Source organism: Trichomycterus rosablanca, chromosome 12 (assembly GCF_030014385.1).
Source record: "Trichomycterus rosablanca isolate fTriRos1 chromosome 12, fTriRos1.hap1, whole genome shotgun sequence".
In the NCBI taxonomy this organism is placed as follows: Eukaryota; Metazoa; Chordata; class Actinopteri; order Siluriformes; family Trichomycteridae; genus Trichomycterus; species Trichomycterus rosablanca.
In genome coordinates, this window is record NC_085999.1 from 2,816,935 (window position 1) to 2,844,683 (window position 27,749).

The following is a 27,749-nucleotide window of genomic DNA, read 5'->3' on the forward strand; positions in this document are numbered from 1 at the left end:
ACCTTACAAATGCTCTTTTGTGTCTTGAGGGGACACAAATACCCACAGATACACTTCAAGTTCCTGTGAAATGCTTTCCCATGGAGTGGGACTCCATATTACCATATTTTTAATATTCTTTGCTCAATCTGCCACCCCTACTTCATGTATCAGTGTTTACTGTTGACCCGGTCATATTTGGGTGGTAAAATATCTCTAACAGATTGTGATTCGTGCATTCGTGTTTTAATAATATCCCCATCCTACACCAGCTTGGTCACTTGCCAATGATAACAGCAGACGGTTCAGTAGTCGGTAGACTGCGATCAGTATTTGGTGTTAAATCTTGCACAAATCTGTTTTCTAGGTCAGATGTGAGTTCCGGTCAGGTCCTGAGCCCAGCAGCACCCTTACCCAGAAAGAGGCTGTTTCAGAGTCGGATGGTGGTAGAGTTGAGCTCGTCTGTCCCAGACATCGCTCATGTTCCAACCCCTGAGGAGCGGCAGGCTCATCTCCTGCTGTCCAGCATCGAACAGGAGAAAGCTGAGAGTCAGAGGTAAGTCAAGCACAGCAGGAAAGGTAGACCTGGGTCTTGTGGGTTTGCAGAGACGTGACATTTAAACGCTGGAATTTTGTTGTTTTCAGATTCACAGAGCAGCTGCAGCGCTGGTCTGATGAGAATCATCTGGACCTCTCTAGACCTCTTCTCATGCCGTCCACACTGCTGTTAGCACCTGAGATGATGCCTCCTAAACGGCAACGACCAGCGTCTGCTGTCTGTGCTGCCCAGGTTAGTCAAGTCAAGTCAAGTCAGACGTATTTGTATAGCGCCGAAATGTGTCCTAATTCACAAAAACTGGTTTAGTGAATTCTAACTGGTTAGGAAATGACTGAACTGAACTGATGAATCTTGTGTAACCAGTAACCGTTTCTGTCATGAGTGTAACCAAGGTGTGTAAAACATGACGTTAAAATCCTTATAAATAAATAAATATTAAACCCCTGCAGAGGAATCATTTTCTTACTGTGCAAGCTATAGTCTTCAGAATTAGTGATTTGTTGTTGCTGTTATTGTTTAATTCTATACATTTATTCTGTGTGTGTGTTTCAGGCAAATGAACCAGATGATGCTCGTAGGAGTGCTAGGTGTGTGTCTCTAACAGAGAGAATAAAAGAGCTTGATAGGCTGATTGTAGTGAATCGAGAGGAGGAGCTGGCCTGCAGTCTCAGACTAAACAACCTGTTATCTATTGTAGAAGACTGAGCAGTATATTACTGCTGCCGTTCTGTTTTGAGTTTCTCAGAAAGTCTGTAGTGATAAAGTAATTGCAGTTCTATCTTTTAAATGAGCTGATGTTATGAGACTGTAATGTCAATGTATTTTCTTTGTTCTATATAAAGATTAGTGTGCTTTAGTATGTAAAGCGCATTACTTCTTAACGCTAAAAATGTATTTTTGAATTTTGCAATAAACTTGTTTGCTTTTTTAAGATTTATTCACTTTTCTTCTCTTAAACATGGTAACATCTCTCAAACATACAAGTTAAAAATGATAACCTGTGGAGTAACTAAGAAGAAATATGTTTTCCATGGAAATAGTTTGGGCATATATTATTATTTTTCAGTATATTATCGTCTGTTCTGTTGTGAAATGCACCATACATTTTGTATTGCAACAGTGCATGCAGTGGATGCCTTTGAAATACTTGGTTATTAATATTGTTTAATCATAATTCCACTTTTTTTCGTTTTAGCACTTTGTAGTTATTGCATTATTGTCAGCAAACACTGTCAGATAATCAGATCTGTGAATTTGCAAAAAGAAATGTGCAGTCTATAAAAGTATCAAATGTCTGGATGTTGATTTGTATGTCAGTGAAGGTGCAAAACCCCTTTTTTATCTGAACGTCTGGTCAAGGTCTATTTTAGATGTCTGTGGACGGATCGTTCCACCTGGGGATTGAACCCAGGCCCTTCTCGCTGTGAGGTAACGGTGTGCAACCCACTGAGCCACCGTGCCGCCCTTTTAAGTAGGTATATGCACAGAAAGCATGTAAACTAACAAAAAACAATAGTTGTCAAATCTTTGTTTTCCCATTTATGGTACATAATGGAAAAGAGATATCAAATAAAATCATAAATAAATCTGTCAAGGGATCAGCAATCAATCTATCTATTATCTATCTATCTATATGCAAAATTCTGTTCTTAATGACTTGCCTGGCTAAATAAAGGTTAAATAAAATAAATAATTATTCCTTCCAGGATATAAGGAAGGTCCATGAAGGCACATTTTAAAAGTTTGGTTTGAAGGAACATGAACATGCACAGATTTATGGAATGCACAGTATTAATTGGAACGTCTACTGTGAACCAGGCTTTCTAGTCTACAACCCATTCCTAAAAACTGAGTGGGCACAAATTCTCACACTTCATATTCCTAAATATTGTATATTTACCAAATAAAACGGATAACAGAAATGATCCAGATCCTCACAGAATCAACACAGGACAGGAGGAGCTGCGACTAACATTACATTAAGCCACGCCCATTTCTCCACCTTTCTGGATTGTGATTGGTTAATGTGTTCTATGGTCATATCTCTCCATGCAGCAGCTTGCTCGGAAGGCACCGCTGAGCATGACGGGAAATGTAGTTTACTGTTTGTGGTGCGCTGCTATACTTGTATACGATGTTTAGCAGTAAAGAACTACATTTCCCGTCACCAGTTTGCGAAAGGGAGCAGATTCAACGTGAGATGAAGTTTTGAGTTGATGTAGTTGTTTCTTTCAGGTAGAGTTTTAATCCTGGAGTTCAGACATGACTGAAGGAACGTGAGTATTTATGTTTTTAGTTTATCTACAAAACAATTAACAATATTCATTTATTATATTCAATTTATATTAATTATATCCGTATATATTCATGCATATATTTCACTTGCTTTATAATTAGATAATATGCAACAGGTGTATGAATTATTGACATAAAAGACATTCCCTTTTTGTGACAACAGTTTGGGGAAGGTCCTTTTCTCTTCCAGGATAAATGTACCCATGTGGTGCAAAAAGCAACGTCTATAAAGACATATTTTTATTAATTTGGTTTAAAGTAACATGAAAATGCACAGATTTATAGAATGCACAGTATTAATTGTAATGTCTACTGCGAACCAAGTCAAGTCAACTTTATTTATATAGCGCTTTTTACAATAGACATCGTCTCAAAGCAACTTTACAGAATCCAGGACCAACAGACCAAAAACCCCTCCTGAGCAAGCCGAGGGCGACAGTGGCAAGGAAAAACCTGGAGAGGAACCAGACTCAGCAGGGACCCCCATCCTTCTTGGGTGGCCTGGAGGATAATTTAAATAAATAGGATTTACACAATATCATACACACACAAATTAAAATAAACTATAATGATAGTTATAACTAGTAAAAAATAATTCAGTTATTATTCAGTTCAGTCTGTGATAAAGTCTGTAGTGAGTTCTTGACATTCTTGGTGCAAACGCGCCAGGTTTCCGTCACATCTGGCAGGAGCAGCATTGTTGGCACGGCAGTCTCGACTTCATTCCTTAACCTGGGTAAACCCAGACCCCAGATCTCCAGGACGGGAGCCACACACCCCTAGTCTGGAAAAAAACTATTCAAAAGCCTGAGTAAATAAATATGTTTTCAGTCTAGACTTAAACATCGAGACGTGTCCGAATCCTGAACAGAGGCAGGAAGATTATTCCAAAGTTGTGGAGCTTTGTAAGAAAATGCTCGTCCACTAGCCGTGATCTTTTTCATTCTTGGAACTATAAGTAACCCTGCATCTTGTGAGCCAAGTGAACATACTGGGCTGTAGGACCAGGCTCTCTAGTCTAAAATCCGTTCTTGAAAACTGAGTGGGCACAAATTCCCACACTCCATCTTCCCAAATGAGATAGCTAAGTGTAAAAGATTAGGACGCATGAAAGTATGACTGTGCTGATTTAAACCATCATAGCAGCATTTTCTAATATGTGATTATTCCTCTTGCATGTTCTTATAAACTTGTTGTTACGAGGCTTTGCTAGTCGACATTATACTGTGATTTAAACATATTTAATGCTGTTTTGTAAATACACTTGATTCCCAGGTGTGTGCGGAGGAGAGGGGGTCCGTATAAGACTGAAGCGGTGACAGACCTGACCCGCTGGAGACTCAGTAATGTAGAGGGCAGGCAGTCATGGAGGTACCTGACAGATGAAGATTCACATGAGAGGAAGCTGAACATGCTAGAAGCTCACTCTCTGGGACTGGAGACGGTACACAGTGCAATATCTATTAGTCTATTATGTCCTGTCAAATCTGTAGAGGAGGTGGGAGAAAGAAGGGTGATAGCCAAGCTGTTATCCATCTTGCACAACACCTACCATCCACTACACGAGTCTGTAGGGCTCCTAACAAGCTCCTTCAGCACCAGACTCCTCCACCCCCTAAGTAAGAAGGAGCACTACTGCAGGTCCTTCATTCCCGCAGCCATCAGGGCTACCACAGGGCTTACAACAACATGTAACATATCACTCATATCTACACTTACATGTCTATAGTGCAATACAAAAAGTGCAATATATAATAATATATTATTCACATTTTTCTTGTATATATTATTTTCATGGTAATATAAGTACATCACATGGTTTAAAGGGAATTTCTTTAGTGTAAATAACTACATTTACATTTTCAGGATTTAGCAGACGCCTTTCCAAAGCGACTTACATTACAGATACAGTATACAGTCTAAGCAATTGTCTCCACTAATGCCAATCCTTGCTCTGATTGAGGAGACCGAAGCTAACTCCGACACGTGGGCAGCAGCCGTATGCATCTTATCTCCTACACTTTGACGAGTGCAGTGCAGCTCAGCACTGTGTATGGAGAGACATACCCTGACAGTACTCTTTTCCTGTCTTTGTGCAGGCGTCATCAATCAGCCAGCAGAGTCGTAATTGTATTAGTGATGAGAGAGAGACCCCATCCGGCTTAGTCCCACCCATAGCTGAACAACAGGCCAATCGTTGTTCATGTGGCCGCTCAGCCTTAGCCGGCAGGCAGAGCTGAGATTCGATACGATGTATTCGAGATCCCTGCTCTGGTTCCAGCGTGTGTTTTTACCGCTGCGCCACCTGAGCGGCCTGCTGCACTTTATTTATTAAGAATCTTAAAAACAAATACACTTTTCTACATCGTCATCTTCTGATGCATTTTTCCAGCGTCGTACCAATTTTTTAATGCAAAAAATGTTTCTGGTTGAGCTCGTAGCCACTGATGCAGCACTGCTTTCACATCATCATCACATGAAAATCTTCTTCCCTTTAAAGCTTCTTTGAGTGTCCAAAAAGTTGGAAATCAGATGGAGCTAAATCCAGACTGTAAGCGTCTTTCAGACACGATCGATTACTCCTCCTCCCACCCTCATCGCTTATAACCAAAATATAAAAGTGCAGAAACTTTTTGAAGACCCCTGATGCCACAATATATTACCTTCCAAATTTTTCCTTCCCTTTTTGCTGATGTACCATTGCTTCTTGGAAGTTGAGATTTCCCACTGCTTGATGAAGACAATAAAGTCTCTTTTTAAGAAATGTCTTTAAATATAAATGTTTTTATTTGTTTTTACCAAAACAAAGTCAAAAAAACCAAACAACTTTTCAAGTTACAAACCCAGCTTAGGTTTAGAATACACATGAAATTGACAGTAGTGTATCTATAATTTGCTGTATTGCATTTCTTTTGTGAACTAAAGACACACAAGTGTTTAACATTTAACTTATTAGTCGTTGTTTTCTGTCCTCTCAGAGTGAGTTCGCTCCTGCCTCCGCTGCTGCTCAGTCCACAGTTGAGGCCGTTCTGAAGGGAATGGAGTTTTATGTTCGTCTCCAGGCCGAAGACGGTCACTGGGCGGGGGACTATGGTGGACCACTTTTCCTGCTGCCAGGTTAAGCACAGTTTTTATAAATGTCATGGACAATTACAGTCGTACATGTCCTGTGGAAATATCTAATATGTTCTGTTTGTTCTTTCAGGTCTTCTTATAACCTGCCATATTGCACAAATCTCTCTGCCAGAGGCCTGGAAGAAGGAGATGGTAAGGTACTTGCGTTCTGTGCAGCTGCCGGATGGAGGCTGGGGTCTGTAAGTTTAAACTACAATTACTAATTTAAGTTATATATGAATTTAATGCAACCAATAGTTAGAATTGTCACACAGTTTCATATACTGTACTTGCAATCATCAGGCTCATTATTATTGACATGATCAGATTACTGTACTATTATATTTTAAGGCTTATTGTTACTCACATCCTCTGTACTAAGTATTAATTATTTTTGTTGAACAGTTTTATACGTATGTAAACCTTTTTACATATTGTAATCTTAGTGTGTTTAAATAATATCTTTTGGATATTTCTGTTATGCTGATTAATAACTGTTAAACTTGATCAGTTTGTCTAATAAAGTGTGGTAATGACACATTTTCAGGCATATTGAAGATAAGTCGACTGTATTTGGCACAGCGCTCAGTTACGTCACGCTGAGGATCCTGGGAGTTGATCCTGATGATTCAGATCTGGTCCGGGCAAGAAACAACTTACACAGCAAAGGTCAGACCTTAACTCCAGTATCCCTCCAGTATCCTGCAGCTTTTATTTAAGGTCATTGGGGACTGATATGCTTGATTTAGCTGCAGTTTTATTAGGACTAATTATTATTATTTATAAGGAAATTATTTGCACCTTTTTAAACAGCATGTGGGCGGCACTGTGGTTCGGTCGGTAGCACTGTCACCTCACAGCAAGAAGGTCCCGGGTTTGATTTTTACATAGTTCCAGTTTCCTCCCAGAGTCCAAAGACGTGCAGTCAGGCCAACTGGAGATGCAAAATTGTCCATGACTGTGTTTGACATGACGTGTGTAAAACATGACGTTAAAATCTTAATAAATATATTTACATTTACGTCATTTAGCAGACGCTTTTATCTAAAGTGACTTACAGTACTGTGACAGTATATTGTCTAAGCAATTGAGGGTTAAGGGCCTTGCTAAAGGGCCCAACAGTGGCAACCTGGCAGTGGTGGGGCTTGAACCATCAACCTTTCGATTACTAGTCCAGTACCTTAACCACTACGCTACAGCTGCCTTGTAAATAAACAGCATGTTGCAACAGAACTAAATGAAATGTGTATAGCTGTAGAAATTTCTGATCTGATCGTGTTTATCTAATTTAGCTTTTCTTAATGTGGTCATGTCTTAATAAATAATTCTTATTAAATGTTAAAGGTATGTTAAAATGAATAAGGGTTTTATCTAACAACCAAAACCACACACAAAGACAGACTTGAATAGATTTATTGCTTTTTCAGAACCAGTCGTGTGTCCATAATGATTTGGACTTATCAAAGTCACTTAGATTTTTATGCCTGGCCATGTTGATAACATTAAACAAGTGTGCTACGAGTAACTACTATTTAAAATATACATTTAAATATTTAATTTATACTTCTGACCATGACACTAACTGTTAAAAACAGATTTTGTGGGGGTCGTAATTTTTCTTTTGACTGATCAGTGTATAAGCGAATATAATTGTATAAATTGTAAATCATTTCTGGCCGACTCGCATGTTTGTTCTGATATAAATATTCTGTGGTGATTTGCAAATTCACCTGTTCGTTCACAAGTCGTGATGTTTCTGCAGGAGGTGCAGCAGGTATACCATCCTGGGGGAAGTTCTGGCTGGCCATTCTGAACGTGTATAGCTGGGAGGGGATGAACACTCTTGTTCCAGAGATGTGGTATCAAATTATTACATTTATTAACGTCCTCTGTTCTTTAGTCTTGTTGACACTTTGTCCGATACATTTAAAACTCTTAATCTTTAAATCTTTAAATCATTCAGGCTCTTTCCGACCTGGATGCCAGCACATCCGTCCACCCTGTGGTGCCACTGCAGGCAGGTCTACCTTCCAATGAGCTACTGCTACGCTGTTAGACTGTCTGCACTGGAGGATTCACTGGTGCTCAGCCTGAGACAGGTACACTTCCAGATCCACACCAGTAGAGAGAGCTAGAGCTGCACTATACTGGCTAAGGATCAAAAACAGGTTTTTGTGCACGTAGTATTTCATTGTTTAACCATTGTGTTCTGTTGACACTGACTTTACTGCCTTGTTCTTTGGGGTCCCAGAGACCCCAGTGTTGTGTGGGTACAATCAAATTTTAATTTAAAATGAACCAGAGAGAAATAAACCAGTTATATGTGTATGTGTATCTGTACTCTCAACACCAGACAGAGACTAATAACATGTATTGTTTTAATTATGTATATGAGCTCTGAGACCCCCAAAAATAACTTAGAGGAGTGTTTGGATCACAATATCAATTTAAAATATTGTTTATTTACAATTTCCATAAAATTAGGAACAGTCAGGAACATCACACTGATGAAAAAGGACTAAATACATTTTTGTAGCTGTTAAAGAGGCTCAGTGGTCTCAGGGACCCCAAAATAAGCGCATGAGTCTGTTTCCTAGTCACATTGTACATGACAGGTACATACACATGCAATAAATAAATATGCAACTACACTACACATTTATCATGATGGTGATTTATTCATAAATCTGTTACTGTAATAGACAAAACAAACAACTTTATGTGGGATTTTCTGTTACAGGAACTGTATGTGCAGGATTATTCCACCATTAACTGGCCGGCTCAAAGAAATAACGTCGCTCCCTCGGACATGTACACCCCCCACAGCAGTCTGCTCGATACGGCCTACTGTAAGTCTATTTATTTATTTACTTATTTAATTACTCTTCTATGTTTTTAAGTGTTCTAATTATTTGTGTTTTATAGACATTTTAAATCTGTATGAGACTCACCACAGTACTGCACTGAGAGAGAAAGCCATCCAAGAACTTTATGATCACATCAAAGCAGACGATCGCTTCACAAAGTGCATCAGTATCGGCCCGGTAAGTTACTACTGTATGAATCGGTGTAAATGTACTCGTATGAATGTGAGTGTGAAAGTGGAAAGTCTGTGGAGCTTCGTACAGATCTCAGAAAGCAGAACGCACCTAATAACAAGTCAGGAAGCTTAAACCCATTTCTAAGCAGCTTGAGGTCCCACTATCATCTGTGCAAAATGAACCATACTAAGTACATGGAACAGTTGTCTTGTTGCCAGGGTCAGGAAGAAAATCCAAACTGTCAACTTATTCCAAAGGGACGTTCATCCGAATGCTCAGCTGTAATCCAAGCACCACTGAAAATAGGACAGAGGTGCGTTCAGGAAGGAAGCTCTTGACTGAGGGGCGCTCGAGTGGCGCAGCGGTAAAACACGCTAGCACTCCAGAGCTGACATCTCGAACTCGTCGTTTTAAAACTCAGCTCTGCCATCCAGCAGGCTGGGCGCCTACACGAACAACGATCGGCTTGCCGAGGGATAATGAGGATCAGGGTGTGGCTCCCTGCACACAAAGCTAATCCGCATATGAATTCGCCTCGTGCAATTAAAAAGATTCAGTCGGCTAATGCACACGTGTCGGAGGGGATGTGTGTTAGTCACGGCTCTCCTCAGTCCGAGTGGAGGTCAACATCAGTAGATCTACATAGTCACATAATGATCACATGATCTACACTTGTGGGCATCTCAGTCCTTTGGTATAAACCCTATCCACGATTTTCCTGAACTTTGACCTTTCCCGTGATTCGTAGCTGAAGCCGGTTTTTGACTTCCGGTTACAGTGTTTACGTTCTGAACGACAGAAGTAGTGGTCATTCGTAACTGGTTTTTTTTAACAAACATGGCCAAAAATGCTCGGTGGTTGAATAGTAAGTGTAGAGCGACTGTCTATTTATGCATTTTGTTAGACGAGTGCACTGTGTACCCTTATTCCCTCCTCTCGGTGTGTTGTTGGAACGCACCCTGCTCACTCGCATGTTCCGTGTCTCTGCAAGCTGATACTCCGAACAATAAAGCAGTTTTGTTTGAGTTAAAACCGAGTCCTTTCTTAATTCCTAGCACTCGACAGTAAGGACATTTTAAGAAGCTGTGATGACCGTGTTCTGACAGTGCTCCACCCTTCCACGCTTACAGAGTGGGTAGATGACATGAGGTTAGCTATATTGATATAGTGAACCATTTCGTCTTTTCCGAAGCTGTATACGGTGAGGAGCTACAGAACTATAAAAGCACAGAGGCTTACATGCGTAGGAATTGCTGAAGGTAAACATCAGGCGTGGGTAATGCTGAGGGAAAGTGGAGTAGTCGAGACGGTGGGTTACTCGTGCATTGCAGGGTTAGGGAAGTTGTGGAAGGTAGGGAGGGATGAGCCGAGGAACATTCTAATAGCTGTGAAACACTGGAAATAATAAACAATGTATCACGACTGATTTGTTGATTGTTTTTACTTCTACAACAGTGTATACTTATATTGGTTCATGAGTGGATGTAAAGCAGGAAAGGGGAGCTGAAGGGACAGAATAAAACGCGTTGCGTTGTTTAATTTACTAAAACAATGAACTGGGAACAACAAACAGGGTATTTACACCCGTTCAGTATTCACTTGCACAAGCCGTGTCTGTCTGGGTGTCCGGATTTAAATGTTATTTGTCCAATTTCTGCAACGCTCTCTAAAATTTTGGACTATACAAAGTGAAACTGCATTATACGATATTATAAATCTTTTATTATTATTTAATTAATAAATATTATATTATTGATATAATTAATATGATTATGATTATATTATTATGGAATGTAAAGCGTAAGGCGCAGCGCACGGACAATGTTTACAAATCCGCTGGTGTTCAAAGCACGAACTTTCCAATAACAGCTTCAATTTCTTTGAGTTGTTGTGGCACCCGAGAGCGACACACGTCGAGCCCGAGCTCATATTTGAACCATGTAGTCCTTACCAAAAGTAGTTTAATAATGTTGTAGTTAGTACTACAGCAAATCTAACGCGACCGGAAACGAAAAACAGGCAAACGGAAATATGGGGGTGTCATGGCAGCCCCCATTGTGTTGCCAGGAAAATCGTGGATAGAAGAAAAAAAAAAAAGAGGAGAGTGCTCGATGGATGACCTGAAATGCTGGATGGTTTGTAAACAGGACTGGTCTCAAATTTTCTGCTCTCCAAGCATATTCTCCAATTGTATACAATGTTATAGGAGAAGACTAAGTGCAGTTATATTGGCAAAGGGATGTAGTGCAAAGTACTGAATGCAGGACTGCCGAGATTATGGCACTGTGTGGTTTGTTAATAATATTTACTTCAATGTGAATTTAAGTTACTTTACCAAAAGATTATTTACTCATTTTGATCAGGAGTGTCACTAATTTTGTGGGGGACTGTAGGTGTATCTCCTAAATTAGCACCTTATTTAATATATCACAGGACCTTGTTATCTCTTTCTCTCTTTTTTGATAAAGTTTAGGACTTGGTTTGGAAAAATAAAGCAACATTATTTGTAACTATAAGATTGTTTATAACTTTATTAACAAACCCCAACTCAGATCTCGAAAACCATTAATATGTTGGTGCGCTGGCATGTTGATGGACCAACATCTGCAGTCTTCCAGGAGCATGTGGCGAGCATCTCTGATTACCTCTGGTTAGTGTCAAAGAAGATCATTTGGGTTTTTAAACTTGCTTTTCTATTTTACAAGTAGTAGTATGTTAACAAAGATGTAATGAGTTGTTCTTTTTCTTAGGTTAGGTCTTGATGGCATGAAGATGCAGGTTGGTCTGTGCTTTATAATGTGCATAGTGTTTGGCTATGTCAGTGATCTCTCTACTAATAATGTCTTAATGTTTTGGGAGAACATTTATATTCACTGTTGGGAAAATTTTAATTTTAAATGTTTTCTTTATGCATTTGCACAGGGCACTAATGGATCTCAGCTATGGGACACTGCCTTCGCAGTACAAGCATTTCTTGAGGTATTTAGTCATTATTTGGTTAATCCTGGTCCATTGTTTATGACAGAGTTATTGTTTCATCGTTAAATACTGTTACACACAAATAAAGAACATACACTGTCAAGTCACATTATTATGACCACCGGCTAATATCCAGAGTAACCAGCAGCTAGACGGGCTGGGAGTGACTCAGTAAGGTCCTGGTAGGTTGTTACAGGCCCAACACGACCATTGAGGTGCTCCCACAGGTGCTGAATTGGGTTCAAGTCTGGGGAATTAGCGAGGCAGGGTAGTACTTGGAAGTCTTGGTCATGCTCTTCTAGCCTTGTGACATGTTAGGGAAGATAATCAGCTTGTATGGGTGTGCGTGACCTGCAAGGATGGATTCATACCCAAATCGGTTGAGAGTGATATATACAATACAACCACATGGATGCTTGGGCCCAGAGAATGGCATAAAATCATTCCCCTGACCATAACGCTGCCACAGCCTTCGAAAGTAGGAAGTGGTCGTAATAATGTGACTTAACAGTGTATATGTTTAAAAGAAAATAATATGTTGTATTTTTAATAAAAAATCACCTTCATTGTGTAGGCAGATGCCCACAATGAACCCAGATTTAAGCAGTGCTTGCTAAAGGCGCACCAGTTTCTTAATCTAACTCAGGTGAGAGCAGCACAGATCACCGAGATCACTCATCATGCCAGTAAAACAGCAGTAACATTAACTTAATCTGATGTTTCATTTTTAACTTTAATTTACAACTGATAAATACTTACCAGTGTTTTATTTTGACAGGTTAAAGAGAATCCTCCTGATTATGAGAAGTACTACAGACAAATGAACAAGGTAGTATGTGTGTGTGTGTGTGTGTGTGTGTGTGTGTGTGTGTGTGTGTGTGTGTGTGTGTGTGTGTGTGTGTGAGCTGCTGTACATTACATACCAGATGACCAGACAACTTTACTACCCAAACACAGGCTGAAAGTAATAAAATACACTATATGGCCAAAAGTATGTGGACACCTGGCCATGAGCTTGTTGGACATTCCATTTTAGAACCATGAGCATTAATATGGAGTTGCTCCCCCTCTTTATGGCTATAAGGTTTTTAAAAGATGTCCATTGAGTCAAAAGAGCATTTTTAACGTCAGGCAATAATGGTGGACAAGAAATCCAGGTTCACTGTTGTTGAGGTTAAGGCTGTGTGCAGGCCACTAGTGTTTCTTACTTATGGACCTTGTGTTGTGTACAGTCATGGCAGAACAGAAAATGTCTTCTTTAAACTGTTAGCGCAAAGTTATAAGCATTAATTCATTTATTTAATTGATTTCATACACCTTTTGGCAATGGGTGTGACTGAACACATGAACTCAATGACTCGGAGGGGGTGTTCAAATACTTTGGGTCATATAGTGCGGACGTTACTGTACTGCAGTATTAGTGCTTATTCTTACTACATTACAAAACAAATATTTACTTTTTACTCACGCTCAGGTAGGCAGCGCTCTGTAACGCTGGCCCACCACTGCTGGGATCCGGGTTCGAATCTCAGTGGTGCCACAGACATGATTGGCTATGTCTGAGAAGGTGGGAATGGCCAAGATCCTCCGAGGATTGGCACCCTGTTTGGGGTATTCACGTTTTGCACCCAGTGTTTTCTGCTAAAACTGGATCTGCTGCGACCCTGACCAGGATAAAATGATGGATGGAAATGAAATGCTAAATGTAATGAAATGTAATGTTGTGTGTGTGATTTACTTGTTTCAAGATGAATGAAGAACCAAGATCACAATGCAGATGCAAAACAGACACAAAATAATTTATATAAATGCCTAAGTGCACATACAGACTTGTGTTTGAGTTATTTGTGTGTTTATTCAGGAGGATTTTAATTGATACTAAGGTTTAATCAGAAGTAGTACTTGGTCTAAAACTTTAAGAACCACTGTTTGTGTTTACTGGAGTTTGTACAGGAACTGCAGGTTAACTGTTTGATTTGCTGTGTGTGTGTGTGTGTGTGTGTGTGTGTGTCTGAATCAGGGAGGATTTCCGTTCAGCACGAGGGACTGTGGCTGGATCGTAGCTGACTGCACAGCAGAAGGCCTGAAGTCGGTGATGTTGCTGCAGGAGCAGTGCAGCTTCATCACAGATCACATCCCCTCACAAAGACTCTTCGATGCGGTCAATGTGGTACGGCCGTAAGATAACACCACGACATGCTTTATACACTGTGTGGACAGAAGTTTTGGGACACCCCCTGTAATTATAGAATTTATAAAGAGGTGTAACAAATCAATTACACGACCCTCCTGATTACCTGGGCTTGAAACCGGCACTGATATGTGCCCCTCCCAGTGGTTATGCTCAAATAGCATGCACCTTTTGTTATTTTTTATATTTATCTATGCATGTTCTCCCTTATTCTCCCGATTAGCATAGGCAATTAGTCTTCCGCTGCTGTGGATCCAAATTGCGTTTGAAGAGTGTATATTTGCCTGCTTCACACCCCCTCGATGCATTCACAGTCCCTCAAACCCTTCTTTTTTGCCCATGCCTTGTTGTATTCAAACATGAGGCTCATCCACTTTTTCACAGATGCCTCGAGGAGGGTATATTTGCCTTCCCCACGCCCCCTTTGCCGCGTGCACAGTCCCTCAATCCCTTCTTTTTTGCCCACGAGTCAGTGGATTTGCTCATGAGGCTCATCCACTTCTTAAAGGTGCCTCGGTCTGCTAACCAGGGTCCTTGCACAGCGTTTTTGAAGTCCCCACCCACTTAGTCTGGTCTTTTCCCATGCAGCAGACTCGGTGGCCAATTTTATCTGGTGCAGGTACTGTCAATTATGCCCGCTAGATGGCGCCCAGCCGACCGGCAGCAGAGCAGATATTCGAACCTGGGTGCCTTCGCCTTTTGTATTTGTGAGCCCAGCCTCGGATTGGAATCCTGGAAAGGCGTAGTGATCTAACCCTCAGTTTTTCCATATCATAATGTGTAAATAAACCTTTTAATGCAACGATGACTGTTCAACACAGATATCAGACTGATTATATTTGTCAAACATTCTTCAGAGGGTTTTATTCAGAAGCCCGGCTACTTCTTACCCAGGGATTGGATTAGGTCTCAAGTCTAAAGTCTACCTAGAATTTTAAGCTCAACCCATTTTCAGTACATTATAGGTTATAGGTTTATAGGTTTATGTGAAATATGGGATAAAATATTGAGTTATTTGCTGTTGTTTTTTGCTTTCTTTCTTTTTAGCTTTTGAGCATGAGAAACAGTGATGGTGGCTTTGCGACGTATGAGACCAAACGTGGAGGAAAACTGCTAGAGCTGCTCAACCCATCAGAAGTGTTCGGTAAGCACCTACTTTCAGAAAGCCAAATAGTTTGTGACCTTCCAACAAAGCAATATAGCATTATAGTATTATAATTCTAGTGTATTTATGCATTTAGAATGCGTATTTGATAAGTAAATACAACCACATTTACAGAAAAGTTGAGAGATTTTGTAAAATGCAATAAAGAAGAATCAGGGGTTTGTTAATAAAGTGGTACCTTGTAACTCAACGTCCACTTAACTCAAAATCTTTAAAACTCAGCGCCCTTCGTCAAGAAATTTGTACCCTTAGACTTAACATTTCCCTTAAACTCAACATGTTCATCTTTTTTTTTTTTTTTTTTACTTTATTTAATTTATTTATTTAATTTGTTTTATTTGATTTATTTAATTTCAAATTAACAATGAACAGCCGCTTTGTTCAGCGTGAATATGAGATGAATCTGCATTTGTGTGTCAAATCCAGTGTTACAGCTCCACATGTATCTGTGTTTTTCTGGATTTTCCTCCCTGTTTCACTTTTAAACTTGTGTTACAGCTCGAGCTTCTGAGAAATTGTGAGAATCAGCTTTTTTTTTTTGTCTAAAACGCTTATCGTTAAAAAAAAAAGCTTGACGTGACTTACTGTATTAAAATTCTGACATATAAACACTAATTATTACTGCTCATAAGTTCTCTCCACTAATGAATTTCCTCGCTCGTTTTAGTAATGTCACGTTAAGCTTTGTGCAACAGTTATTTATTTTTAATTGTTTTTAATTGTATTTCAGTGTTTTATATTATATTTGTGTTTTTTTTAGTGTATACGTGTCGAAAACAACCTCATTATTTTACATTAGTCTAAAATATCTGCAGTTCCACGAGACCATCGACGCATTAACAGGTTTCCCATACATCCTTATGGGAAAAAATACCTTGAAACTCAACGCCTTTAAAACTCAACACCACTCCCAGAACCAACCAATCAAGTAACCAATCAAGGTACCACTGTAAAAGTACAAATTTTATAGAATGTTCAAGTCACACAATTTTTAAACATTTCACAATAAGCAGGTGAATTGTAAAGAGGGAATCATGATCGGGTATGAAAGAAGGATCCACCAAAGGCTGCAGACATAGATGGGTTATGGCTTTAACCAGTTTTAGGAGCTGGGTTCTCTGGGCCTGAGCTCTGAAAGAAAGAATGAACGATGGTGGAAACACGTGCTGTGGTCAGATGGGTCCAGATTTCAGCATGTATTTAGGAATGACAGACAGTGAGAGGTGACATAATTTCCTGGGAAGTCCATGATTAGTTCAGCCAGACAATGCCAGGCCTTATTCTGCATGCACTACAACAGAATCACTTCATAGACACAGAGTGCAAGTGCTAGACTGGCCAGCCTGCAGGCCAGCTCTTTTTTTTCTATTTATTTATGCATTTTCTCCAATTTTTCATCCGATTTAGTGTAGTCAATTTGTCTTCCGCAGCTGGGAATTCCTGATTATATGCACTTTGTACAGACGTCTCTATCTGCTAATCAGGGTCCTTGCAGAGTGTTTGAAGACCCCACACACATAGTCCGGCATCCCGCCCCAGCAGACACAGTGGCCAATTAGTGTCTGCTGCAGGCACTGTCAATTATGCCCGCTAGATGGCACCCAGCCAACCGGTACCAGAGCAGAGATTCGAACTGGCCTTTTGTATATGTGAGCCCAGCCTGGGATTGGAATCCTGGAAAGGCGTAGCGATCTAACCCTCAGAGTTTTTCCATATCATAATGTGTAAATAAACCCTTTAATTCAGTGATGACTGTTCAACACAGTTAACAGATGGCGCCCATTCGAGTTTAGAATCTCTGCGTTGGTGTGCTAGCTAGTGTATTTACTTTATTTATTTTTTCTTGTTGTAGGTGATATTATGATTGACTACACGTATGTGGAGTGCACGTCAGCTGTGATGCAGGCTCTGCAGCACTTCCATCAGGTTTATCCTTCACATCGAGCTCAGGAGATCAGGTAGCTCGTCAGTCCTCCTCTTACAAAACGCTGCTCACGTTAATGCTCCTCGGTGACGTGAGCTCTGATGTGTCGTTGCAGGAAAACACTTCAGCAGGGGCTTGATTACTGCAGACGGACACAAAGACCTGATGGCTCATGGGAAGGGTAAGCTGTGTGCTTCAAACAGTACTGTTTCTTTGCCAGTTTAAAGGGGTGAAGTACCACTGTCTACAATGTTTTTTTACTTCTAATACACCAAGTTTAACTCATCACATAATAATAAGGATGTAATAAGGTGTGGTACGAATGGTATCTCAGTAATGTAGCCAGTAAAGTAGCTCAGTAAAGTTCATTAATACATAATACATAAAAACAGCAACATTTCCATGTACTAGGCAAGCTGCACATGAATTAGACTGGCTCTATTGTTGATATCGTACTCTTTTAAATGTTATATTACCACTTCTTTGTATGGGTCAGGGTCATAGCGGATCTGGTTTTCCCAGAACCACTGGGCGCGATGCAGAACACCCCAATCAGGACACCAATCTATCGTGAGGTCTCGGCCATCGCCCCCTCAGACTTGGCCTGTCTCTATGTAGACGTCTTATATGCCGATAGCATCACTGGGGATTCAAACCCTGACGACGGCTAACGTAATTTACTGCTCCGCCACCCAAACAACTGTGATGAAACTAATGAAAGAAAATAACCAGTTTGAATTAACAGCAGCACAGCTAAGTAGATAAAACAATGCCACAACTAGGCTGACTGTCATTTCGGTAACTAGATAGACGTGTTTCGTGCCAAAAGTTGGAATGTTGTACTGGTATCCACCAAAATAAACAACATCTGAATCATATCCAGCAGCTCTGACTGTAAACCATGTTACAGGCTTTCCAGATAAGTCAGAAATGGGTTCAAATCTGCTGTGTGTCAACAATGAAAGTTATTGTACTTTTACCAAAAAATCTGCCTGTTTTGCCTGCCATTCATGCAGGTGTGTTTTTACCACCACTTTTAAAACTGAAGCCATGTTTGTTTACAGCTCCAATATATTTTTTGCCCAACTGTATTAAAGCACAATGTCAGTTCTGTATATCAACACCACCCAATCGGTCAAAGGGCTGGAGATTAAAATAAAGCTTAACATAACTGTAAATGGCTCAGAATGCAGAAGCACGTGCTATTTTTGGACTGCGTGACCAGATGATCTGAGGCGTTTACACAACGTCTTTCTGTGGACAAAACCTCACATGATTGTTTTATCGAAAAACAGGCTGTTACACAACACATCATAAACCTCACTCACTTTCTTAACCACTTATTCAATCGGGGGGGGCACGCAGACACGGGGAGAACATGCAAACTCCGCACAGAAAGGACCCGGACCACCCAGTCTGGGGATCGAACCCAGGACCTTTCTTGTTGTGAGGCGACAGTGCTACCCACTTAGCCACCGTGTCGCCCCATCTTAAAACTATAAAAGTATTTTGGGGTAGAAATATTGTATTTATTTATATTTGTTATGTAAGTACATAATGATGCAGTATGAGGACAGTATAGTACTAGAGCAGTAGGCTTTACAGTAAATATTGTATATTATAAGCTTTTATGCTTTGTTTTGCAGGTCATGGGGGGTCTGCTTTACTTATGGAGTGTGGTTTGGACTGGAAGCGTTTGCCTGCATGGGTCATATCTTTCAGGATGGCAGTGACAAGTATGATTTGAACTTATACAGCATTTGAATTTATCATTTGCTCTACAGTAATATAATTAATCATTCAGTGGTTGAGTTGTGCATGTTCTCCGTGTTTCAGGCTGGTGTGTTCTGAGGTGAAGCGAGCCTGTACGTTTCTGCTCTCTAAGCAGATGGAGGATGGAGGCTGGGGTGAAGATTTTGAATCGTGTGAGCAGCGGTGCTACGTACAGAGCAAAAACTCCCAGATACACAACACATGCTGGGCTCTCCTGGGTCTAATGGCTGTCAGGTAATAAACACCGTGTGGTCAGCATGGACCGTGCATTCACCCCAGCACTTTTTTGGTGTCCTATCAAATATAGTGCTTTAAAAAAGATCAATCCCCTTAAACTGTTTTTATACACTGTCGAGTCACATTATTATAACCACCGACTAATATCCAGAGTGAGCGGCGTGTGCAGCACAGACAGCAGCTAGACTCAGTAAGGTCCTGGTAGGTTCTCACAGGTATCTGGAGCCATGCTGACTGCAGTTGCTCCCACAGATGCTCAATTGGGTTCAAGTTTGGGGAATTTAGGGGGGCAGGGTAGTACTTGGTCATGCTCTTCCAACCAATGTCGGACATTTCTAGCCATGTGACGTGCTACATTGTGTTGCTGGAAGATCCCATCCAACCCAGGGAGGACAATCAGCATGTATGGGTGTATGTATGGGTGTACATGATCTATCAGGATGGATTCATACCCAAATCGATTGAAAGTGTCCTCCAAATGGATGCTTGGGCCCAGAGAATGCCACGAAAATATTTCCCAGACCATAACGCTGCCACCGCCGTCGAAAGTGGTCATAATAATCTGAGTTGACATTGTATTTAATTATCTCAGACTGCAGATTCAGATTCAAACAAATTATTAAGTTATTTATTTCTCTTTTAACTGCTCCCATATATTCTACACATACTTTTTTTTATTTCGCTTATTTAAAAATGAATGTGTATATCCAAGTAAAAATGCCCCATATAAGACTAGCTTCAATCAACTGTAGTTATGGCCAGAAATATTGGCACCCCTGCAATAGTCGCACTCACAAATATTTTTGTATTTACATGTTTATTTCTTTTGTTTGCACTAGAACAACGCAAAAGTCTGAGAGTACGAGTAAAATCTGAAAATCCGAAAATGAACTGGACTGTAACGCTATGAGCTATGACAAGACAAGAGGGGCGGACACACACGCAGAGATGTTAACAAAGAGTATTTAATAATAACAAAAGACAAGACGGGAATACACAAGACAAGACACAGATACAAACACATGTGACCTATGCTAAGCTTAAGGCTAATGCTAATTCTAAATCTAAACACACAAAGCTAACTAGGCAAAAGGAAGGAGACCGAGTCTAATCAAACAAATCCTAACAGCCAGAACAGAATAGTCTCCGGAGACTGGATCCCAGCTCCTCTCTTAAATGTCCATGAGCTAATTCACTTAGATGAGGTACAGCTGGGGGTAATTAGCCGGAGACCAATCACCGTGAGGGGGTGTTGGCTTGTCAACCTAAACAAACACTCTTCCACCATGTGCTCCTGAAAAGGTGTCAGGTGCACAGGAGCTCCAGCAGGAGCACACAGAGGTTAGATCCGTGACATGGACTAAACTTATCGGCACTTTCTCTAAATTATAAGGAATAAATGAATCGTGTGATGTTGCCGAAATTAGAATATAAACTCATCGGTGGCTGTTACAGGTGCTGAGAATATAGAATATAGAAATCCCACCTGCACTTAGTTTAAATGATGGAAAGTACAGTAATAAAGTGTATTTACAGTACATTAATATACTTGTAAACATTTCTTTATACCGCAGGTACCCTGATCGAGCGGTCATCGAGCGTGGCATACAGGTTTTAATTGACAAGCAGCTTCCCAATGGCGACTGGCCACAAGTGAGTGGAAACACATTGCTTTTCCATTGTTTTAATTTTGGTTCAGTTTTAAATATAATGTTTTAAATAATAATTAATTTGGTTTCCTTTGCAGGAGAACATCTCCGGGGTCTTTAACAAGAGCTGTGCCATTAGTTACACTTCCTATAGGAACGTGTTTCCGGTTTGGACGCTTGGCCGTTTCTCGCGCCTCTACCCGTCCAGCTCTCTAGCTAGGAAACTGTGAGGCAGTAATATTTATATTAATATTAATATCTAACAGCCTGTCTGTCTCATTACATGAAATTAGGACTGACCTGTCTGTTTGGGTTTGTCATGATTGTAGTGATTGATTTATTTGGACTGTTTAGTAAATATGTTCAATTAAACTGTAATTTTTAATAAATAATTATTATTTTTCTATATTTACAATGTACAATAAACAGTGTTACGCTACATTTACATTTATTAATTTAATTTTATTGAAAAGTAAGGCAATACAGTATATTTGGTATGAGTGGATCAGACACAGCAGCGCTGCTGGAGTTTTTAAATACCGTGTCCACTCACTGTCCACTCTATTAGACACTCCTACCTAGTCGGTCCACCTTGTAGATGTAAAGTCAGAGACGATCGCTCATCTATTGCTGCTGTTTGAGTCGGTCGTCTTCTAGACCTTCATCAGTGGTCACAGGACGCTGCCCACGGGGTGCTGTTGGCTGGATATTTTTTTGGTTGATGGACTATTCTCACCTAAATAATACCTGCTCTGTGGGGGTCCTGTGGGTGTCCTGACCATTGAAGAACAGGGTGAAAGGGGGCTAACAAAGCATGCAGAGAAACAGATGGACTACAGTCAGTAATTGTAGAACTACAAAGTGCTTCTATATGGTAAGTGGAGCTGATAAAATGGACAGTGAGTGTAGAAACAAGGAGGTGGTTTTATGTCCTGAAACACATTTTACTGTGCACAGTGGTGCAGTGGGTAGCGCTGTTTCCAGTCAGAAGGGCATGGATTTTATTCCCCGGTTATGTGGCCGTGGTTCTTTCTGTGTTGAGTTAAAAATTTAAAATACATTCCAAAAACTACCCCCCATAAATATACAACCGTGTGATGTGGTACCATTTAGAAAGCTGTTAGTATTTGGTCAGTGTTGCATGGTATGTACAAACAGGGTTCCCGCTGGCTTTTGAGGCATAACTCGTGATCCAGACACGCCCAAATCCTGACCTTAATACCAGTTCTGACTAGCACTTCCAGCGTAACAGACAAAGTAAACAACCAAAGAGAAAGTGTTGCAGTTTTGCTCCGGGTTACGCATTACTAAAGGCAATAATTTGGGTTTTGGATTAAAGGGATTGGTTTTATGATTTATAGTATTGTGTAATCCCTTTAAACTGTAGTGTGTGTGTGAGTGTGTGTGTTTGAACTGGGTGAACTTGTTTAAAGAAAACAGTGTTGTTTAAACATATTTGACAGAGCCCTAATCCCTACAAATACACCGATTGGGCATAACATTATGACCACCTTCCTAATATTGTGTTGGTCCCCCTTTTGCTGCCCCATATGCAACTTGTATTCTGACACCTTTCTATCAGAACCAGCATGAACTTCTTCAGCAGTTTGAGCTACAGTAGTTCGTCTGTCGGATCTGACAACACGTGCATCAATGAGCCTCGGCCGCCCATGACCCCTTCGCCAATTTACCACTGTTCCTTCCTTGGACCACTTTTGATAGATACTGACCACTGCACACCGGGAACACCCCACAAGAGCTGCAGTTTTGGAGATGCTCTGACCCAGTCGTCCAGGCATCACAATCTGGCCCTCATCAAACTCCTCATCAAGTTCCTAGTGCCACCTGAAAACACTAGGAAGAAGGCAGGAATTCACCCTGGACATGGCACCAGTACTTCACAGGGACCACATATTTAACAGAGAACTAAGTTAGCCAAGAGAACATGTTGGGCGGAACATGCCAAACTCGTCAAACAGAGTGCATGACTTTATTTGAACCCACAATCTCAGGATCCTGCTGCTCTTTGGTGCCCACAATCTTTGCTGCGCCACCGTTTCACCCCACTGTCAATACACAAAGATGACGAAGAACATCTCCATTAAAATAAAGGTCATGTAAGCAATATAAAGGTGCAGTGATGGGCGCCCAGGTGGCACAGCGGGATATTCCTCCAGCACACCAGCACCGAGATTCTAAACTCCTTGGTTCTAAACTCGGAGTTGCCACTGGTCCGCTGGGCGGCATCTAGCGGGCATAATTGGCAGTGCCTGCAGCAGACCGGACTATGTGGGCGTGGTCTTCGAACGCTGTGTAAGGACCCTGATTAGTAGATAGAGAGGCGCCTGTGCAGAGTGCATGGGTGACAAAGAGTTCTGCTAGAAAATGGAAGAAAATGTATAAATAAAATAGGAAAAAAAATAATAAAGGTGCAGTGATGGATATTTAATCGTTCATACAGTTGCAAGTAAGGTGGAAATATTTGAAGAACATAATAAAACCGAATTGTTTACACAATGTGATCAAATCAAGACCCCTAGGAAGCCGTTACTACACCACATCATTTATATTTACAACATTAAGTAGGGCGGCATGGTGGCTCGGTGGGTAGCACTGTTGCCTCACAGCAAGAAGATCCTGGGTTCGATCCCCAGGTGGGGCGGTCTGGGTCCTTTCTGTGTGGAGTTTGCATGTTCTCCCCGTGCCTGTGTGGTTTTCCTCTGGGTGCTCCGGTTTCCTCCCACAATCCAAAGACGTGCAAGTGAGGTGAATTGGAGATACAAAATTGTCCATGACTGTGTTTGACATTAAAAACTTGTGACCTGATGAATCTTGTGTAATGTGTAACTACCGTTCCTGTCATGAATGGAACCAAAGTGTAAAACATGACGTTAAAATCCTAATAAACAAACTTTTATCAAAAGCAACTTACAATTGTGACCAAATACAATGCAAGCATTTAGGTCCTCAACCTGTCGGTGCTGCGGCTTGACCCAGCAACCTTCTGATCACCTTCTCAGTTACCCCTACATTACTTCCCTCTTGCTAAAGAGCTATCATCTTATGATAATAACAATCTGATTTATGGGTAATAAACAATGTGCTCATGTTATTTTAATATATTTGGGAGTCAAAGTCTTAATATAAAACACTATGTTCGTTTTCCCTTCAGCAGCTCATCCAGTTCATGGCACCCAGTGCCAGCGCCTCATAAAAACACCCTTGTTCTTTTTAGATTTTCTCATGAGAAATGTGTGTAATTTACAGGTTAATTTCCATATTTTATTAGTTTATTCACATAAAATAATACATAAAAAAATACAGAGATGGTCTAGCACAATTACTCCCACAGACCTTTATAAGAGAAGTTCTTATTATTATTTGAGATTCTTTTTACTCCTACTTCAGTACATTTGTACAGATAAAGATGTGTTGGCATGGTGGATGGATACACCCAGCTTTATTTTCACACTGTGTGTGTAGAAATTTGGCATGTCTGTGTTCCCATGAGTAAGATCCACGGGTATTCTGTTTTGTTTTTTACCTTCCAAAAACACAAAAGATGGACCAGCTGATCTAGATAATTTCAGTACATTTAACTGACAGTTTAGAAAGTCTATTTACATTTAGCAAACACTTCATGCTCTGTAAGAATTCTGCATATTCTCCCTGCTACAATGTGCATTTTATCCATGGTTTCTAGTTTCTTTCCACCTTTCAAACATGCAGTAGGTGGACTGGCTACCTAAAATTCCTAAAATACCTAAAAAGTTGTGAGTGTCAATATTTAATTCTGTGCCTTGCAGTAGACTGGCACCGTGTCCAAGGTTCATCGATTAAAACTCACTGTCCATTTTATCAGCTCCACTTACCATATAGAAGCACTTTGTAGTTTTACAATTACTGACTGTAGTTCATCTGTTTCCCCTACATGCTTTGTTAGCCCCCTTTCATGCTGTTCTGTAGGTATTATTTAGGTGGTGGATGATTCTCAGAACTGCAGTGACACTGACATGGTGGTGGTGTGTTAGTGTGTGTTGTTCTGGTATGAGTGGATCAGACACAGCAGCGCTGCTGGAGTTTTTAAACACCTCACTGTCACTGCTGGACTGAGAATAGTCCACCAACCAAAAATATCCAGCCAACAGCTCACCGTGGGCAGCGTCCTGTGACCTCTGATGAAGGTCTAGAAGATGACCGACTCAAACAGCAGCAATAGATGAGCGATCGTCTCTGACTTTACATCTACAAGGTGGACCAACTAGGTAGGAGTGTCTAATAGAGTGGACAGTGAGTGGACACGGTGTTTAAAAACCCCAGCAGCGCTGCTGTGTCTGATCCACTCATACCAGCACAACACACACTAACACACCACCACCATGTCAGTGTCACTGCAGTGCTGAGAATCATCCACCACCTGCACCTATAAATAATACCTGCTCTGTGGGGGTCCTGTGTGGGTCCTGACCATTGAAGAACAGGGTGAAAGCAGGTATGTAGAGAACAGATAGACTACAGTCAGTAATTGTATTCAACTACAAAGTGCTTCTATATGGTAAGTGGAGCTGATAAAATGGACAGTGAGTGTAGAAACAAGGAGGTGGTTTTAATGTTATGGCTGATCGGTGTATATTCCTGTGGAGTTAGTCGGATGACGCACTGCTAAACAGCACAAATTGGACCTTTAGTGACCACCAGTAACTTTTTTCCCCACAAAATGCACTTGTAGTCTGTTCAGGACTGTTGGGAAATGATGGTGCAAGGTACAAAAAGATCCTGGATGAAAACCTGCTTTTCTCTGCCAGAATATGAAGAAGAGGACCAGACACGCTGCCAAAGCAACACTGGGTGGTTTATACGATAACGAAGACTGATGTTCTGATCTTTACCCTCGAGAACATCAGTGTCGGGGGCTCAAAGTAGAAAAAAGCAGAGTACTCCCTCTCCCCAACTAAATTCCTTCATGTTGTGCTAAATCAATTCTAAATTATTAAAAATGATGGGTGATTTAAACAAATACTAAACTAAAAGTTTGATTCCTAATAAGTTTGTATTCCTAATAATGCTGTGATTCCAGTGTATTGTTCATTTAACAGTACGTTTTCCTGATCTTAACACTGTAACAGTACCACTTCTATGTGTGACAGTTGGTCAGTATGTTTTTTACTTATCTGATCATAAAACTTTATATCAAAATGATTCGGGATCATCCTGGTGCTTGATTTGCAAACTTTATTTGCACACCCACCCACGCCTCTCACAGTTAGTAGAAGTTTTCCCCTGGCTACCCCTCCACAAATGCTATTTTGCTTAATCGCATGTTGTGGAGTCATGTACTCTAACTCTAGCTGAGGCTAAAACAGTCACAGTTTCTTTGTTCTCAGATTATTATAATGTTTTCAGGTTGTTTTAGAGCCTTTTAGTCCTAGAACCTAAGAAATAGATGTGATATTTCCAGACTGATAACAAGGACAAAAGTATTAGGACACCCCTTCTAATTTTGGCCTTCTAATTCTAACCAGTTCATTTGCTACCAGGTGTAATAAATCAGGTATATACAACCCAATTCCAATGAAGTTGGGACGTTGTGTAAAACATAAATAAAAACAGAATACGATGATTTGCAAATCCTTTTTAACTCATATTCAATTGAATACACTACAAAGACAAGATATTTAATGTTCAAACAGATAAACTTTATTGTGTTTTGCAAATATTCACTCATTTTGAATGTGATGCCTGTAACACGTTCCAAAGAAGTTGGGACAGGGGCATGTAGGTGGAATTCTTTCCCATTCTTGCTTGATGTACAACTTCAGTTGCTCAACAGTCCGGGGTCTCCGTTGTCGTATTTTGCGCTTCATTATGCGCCACACATTTTCAATGGGAGACAGGTCTGGACTGCAGGCAGGCCAGTCTAATACCTGCACTCTTTTACTACGAAGCCACGCTGTTGTAACACGTGCAGAAGGTGGCTTAGCATTGTCTTGCTGACATAAGCAGGGACGTCCCTGAAAAAGACGTTGCTTGGATGGCAGCATATGTTGCTCCAAAACCTGTATGTACCTTTCAGCATTAATGGTTCCTTCACAGATGTGCAAGTTACCCATGCCATGGGCACTAACACACCCCCATTCCATCAGAGATGCTGGCTCTTGAACTTTTGCGCTGATAACAATCCGGACGGTCCTTTCCTCTTTGGCCCGGAGGACACTTCTTTGGAACGTGTTGCAGGCATCAAATTCAAAATGAGTGAATATTTGCAAAAAAAAATAAAGTTTATCCGTTTGAACATTAAATATCTTGTCTTTGTAGTGTATTCAATTGAATATGGGTTAAAAAGGATTTGCAAATCATCGTATTCTGTTTTCATTTATGTTTTACACAACGTCCCAACTTCATTGGAATTGGGTTTGTAAAAGAAATGATTTGCTTCTAACTTTGCAGCAATAGTTTAGGTAAGGGCCCTTCCCGTTCCAGCCTGACTGGTCCCCAGTGCACAAAGCGAACTCTATAAAGACTTAAAGAAAAGCTTGGTTTGAAGGAACTCCAGTGACCTCAGCCCTAATGTTTTATTAGGATTTTAACGTCATGTTTTACACTTTGGTTACATTCATGACAGAAACGGTCGTTACTCAGTACACAAGATTCATCAGTTCACAAGTTCTAACGCCAAACACAGTCGAGTTCACCTCACTTGCACCTTTGCATCTTTGGACTGTGGGAGGAAACCAGAGCTCCTGGAGGAAACCCACGCAGACACAGGGAGAACATGCAAACTCCCCACAGAAAGGACCCTGAGCGCCCCACCTGTGAGGTGACAGTGCCACCCACCAAGCCACC

At 40.6% G+C, this 27,749-nt stretch overlaps 2 protein-coding genes across 2 annotated transcripts in view; both read left to right on the forward strand.

The window, feature by feature from the left end:
- Positions 1 to 1,469, forward strand: part of mcm3ap (minichromosome maintenance complex component 3 associated protein) — a 34,514-nt gene extending 33,045 nt beyond the window's left edge. The window contains exons 26-28 of the mRNA XM_063005447.1: positions 347 to 535; positions 625 to 769; positions 1,091 to 1,469. Of these exons, the coding sequence (XP_062861517.1) occupies positions 347 to 535; positions 625 to 769; positions 1,091 to 1,243 (487 nt within the window). The 3' untranslated portion in view covers positions 1,244 to 1,469. The remainder of the gene's footprint in view (positions 1 to 346; positions 536 to 624; positions 770 to 1,090) is intronic.
- Positions 1,470 to 2,748: 1,279 nt separating this feature from the next.
- On the forward strand, positions 2,749 to 21,357 carry lss (lanosterol synthase (2,3-oxidosqualene-lanosterol cyclase)). Its single transcript, XM_063006213.1, has 22 exons — positions 2,749 to 2,814; positions 4,109 to 4,277; positions 5,812 to 5,950; positions 6,039 to 6,147; positions 6,495 to 6,616; positions 7,710 to 7,806; positions 7,911 to 8,046; positions 8,688 to 8,796; positions 8,873 to 8,991; positions 11,541 to 11,638; positions 11,739 to 11,766; positions 11,911 to 11,967; positions 12,542 to 12,613; positions 12,746 to 12,796; positions 13,988 to 14,137; positions 15,206 to 15,302; positions 17,176 to 17,281; positions 17,363 to 17,428; positions 18,894 to 18,983; positions 19,084 to 19,254; positions 20,832 to 20,910; positions 21,005 to 21,357. Exons 1-22 carry the CDS (start codon positions 2,801 to 2,803, stop codon positions 21,134 to 21,136), a joined length of 2,211 nt encoding a protein of 736 aa, XP_062862283.1. The 5' UTR covers positions 2,749 to 2,800; the 3' UTR covers positions 21,137 to 21,357.
- The last annotated feature ends 6,392 nt before the right edge of the window (positions 21,358 to 27,749 follow it).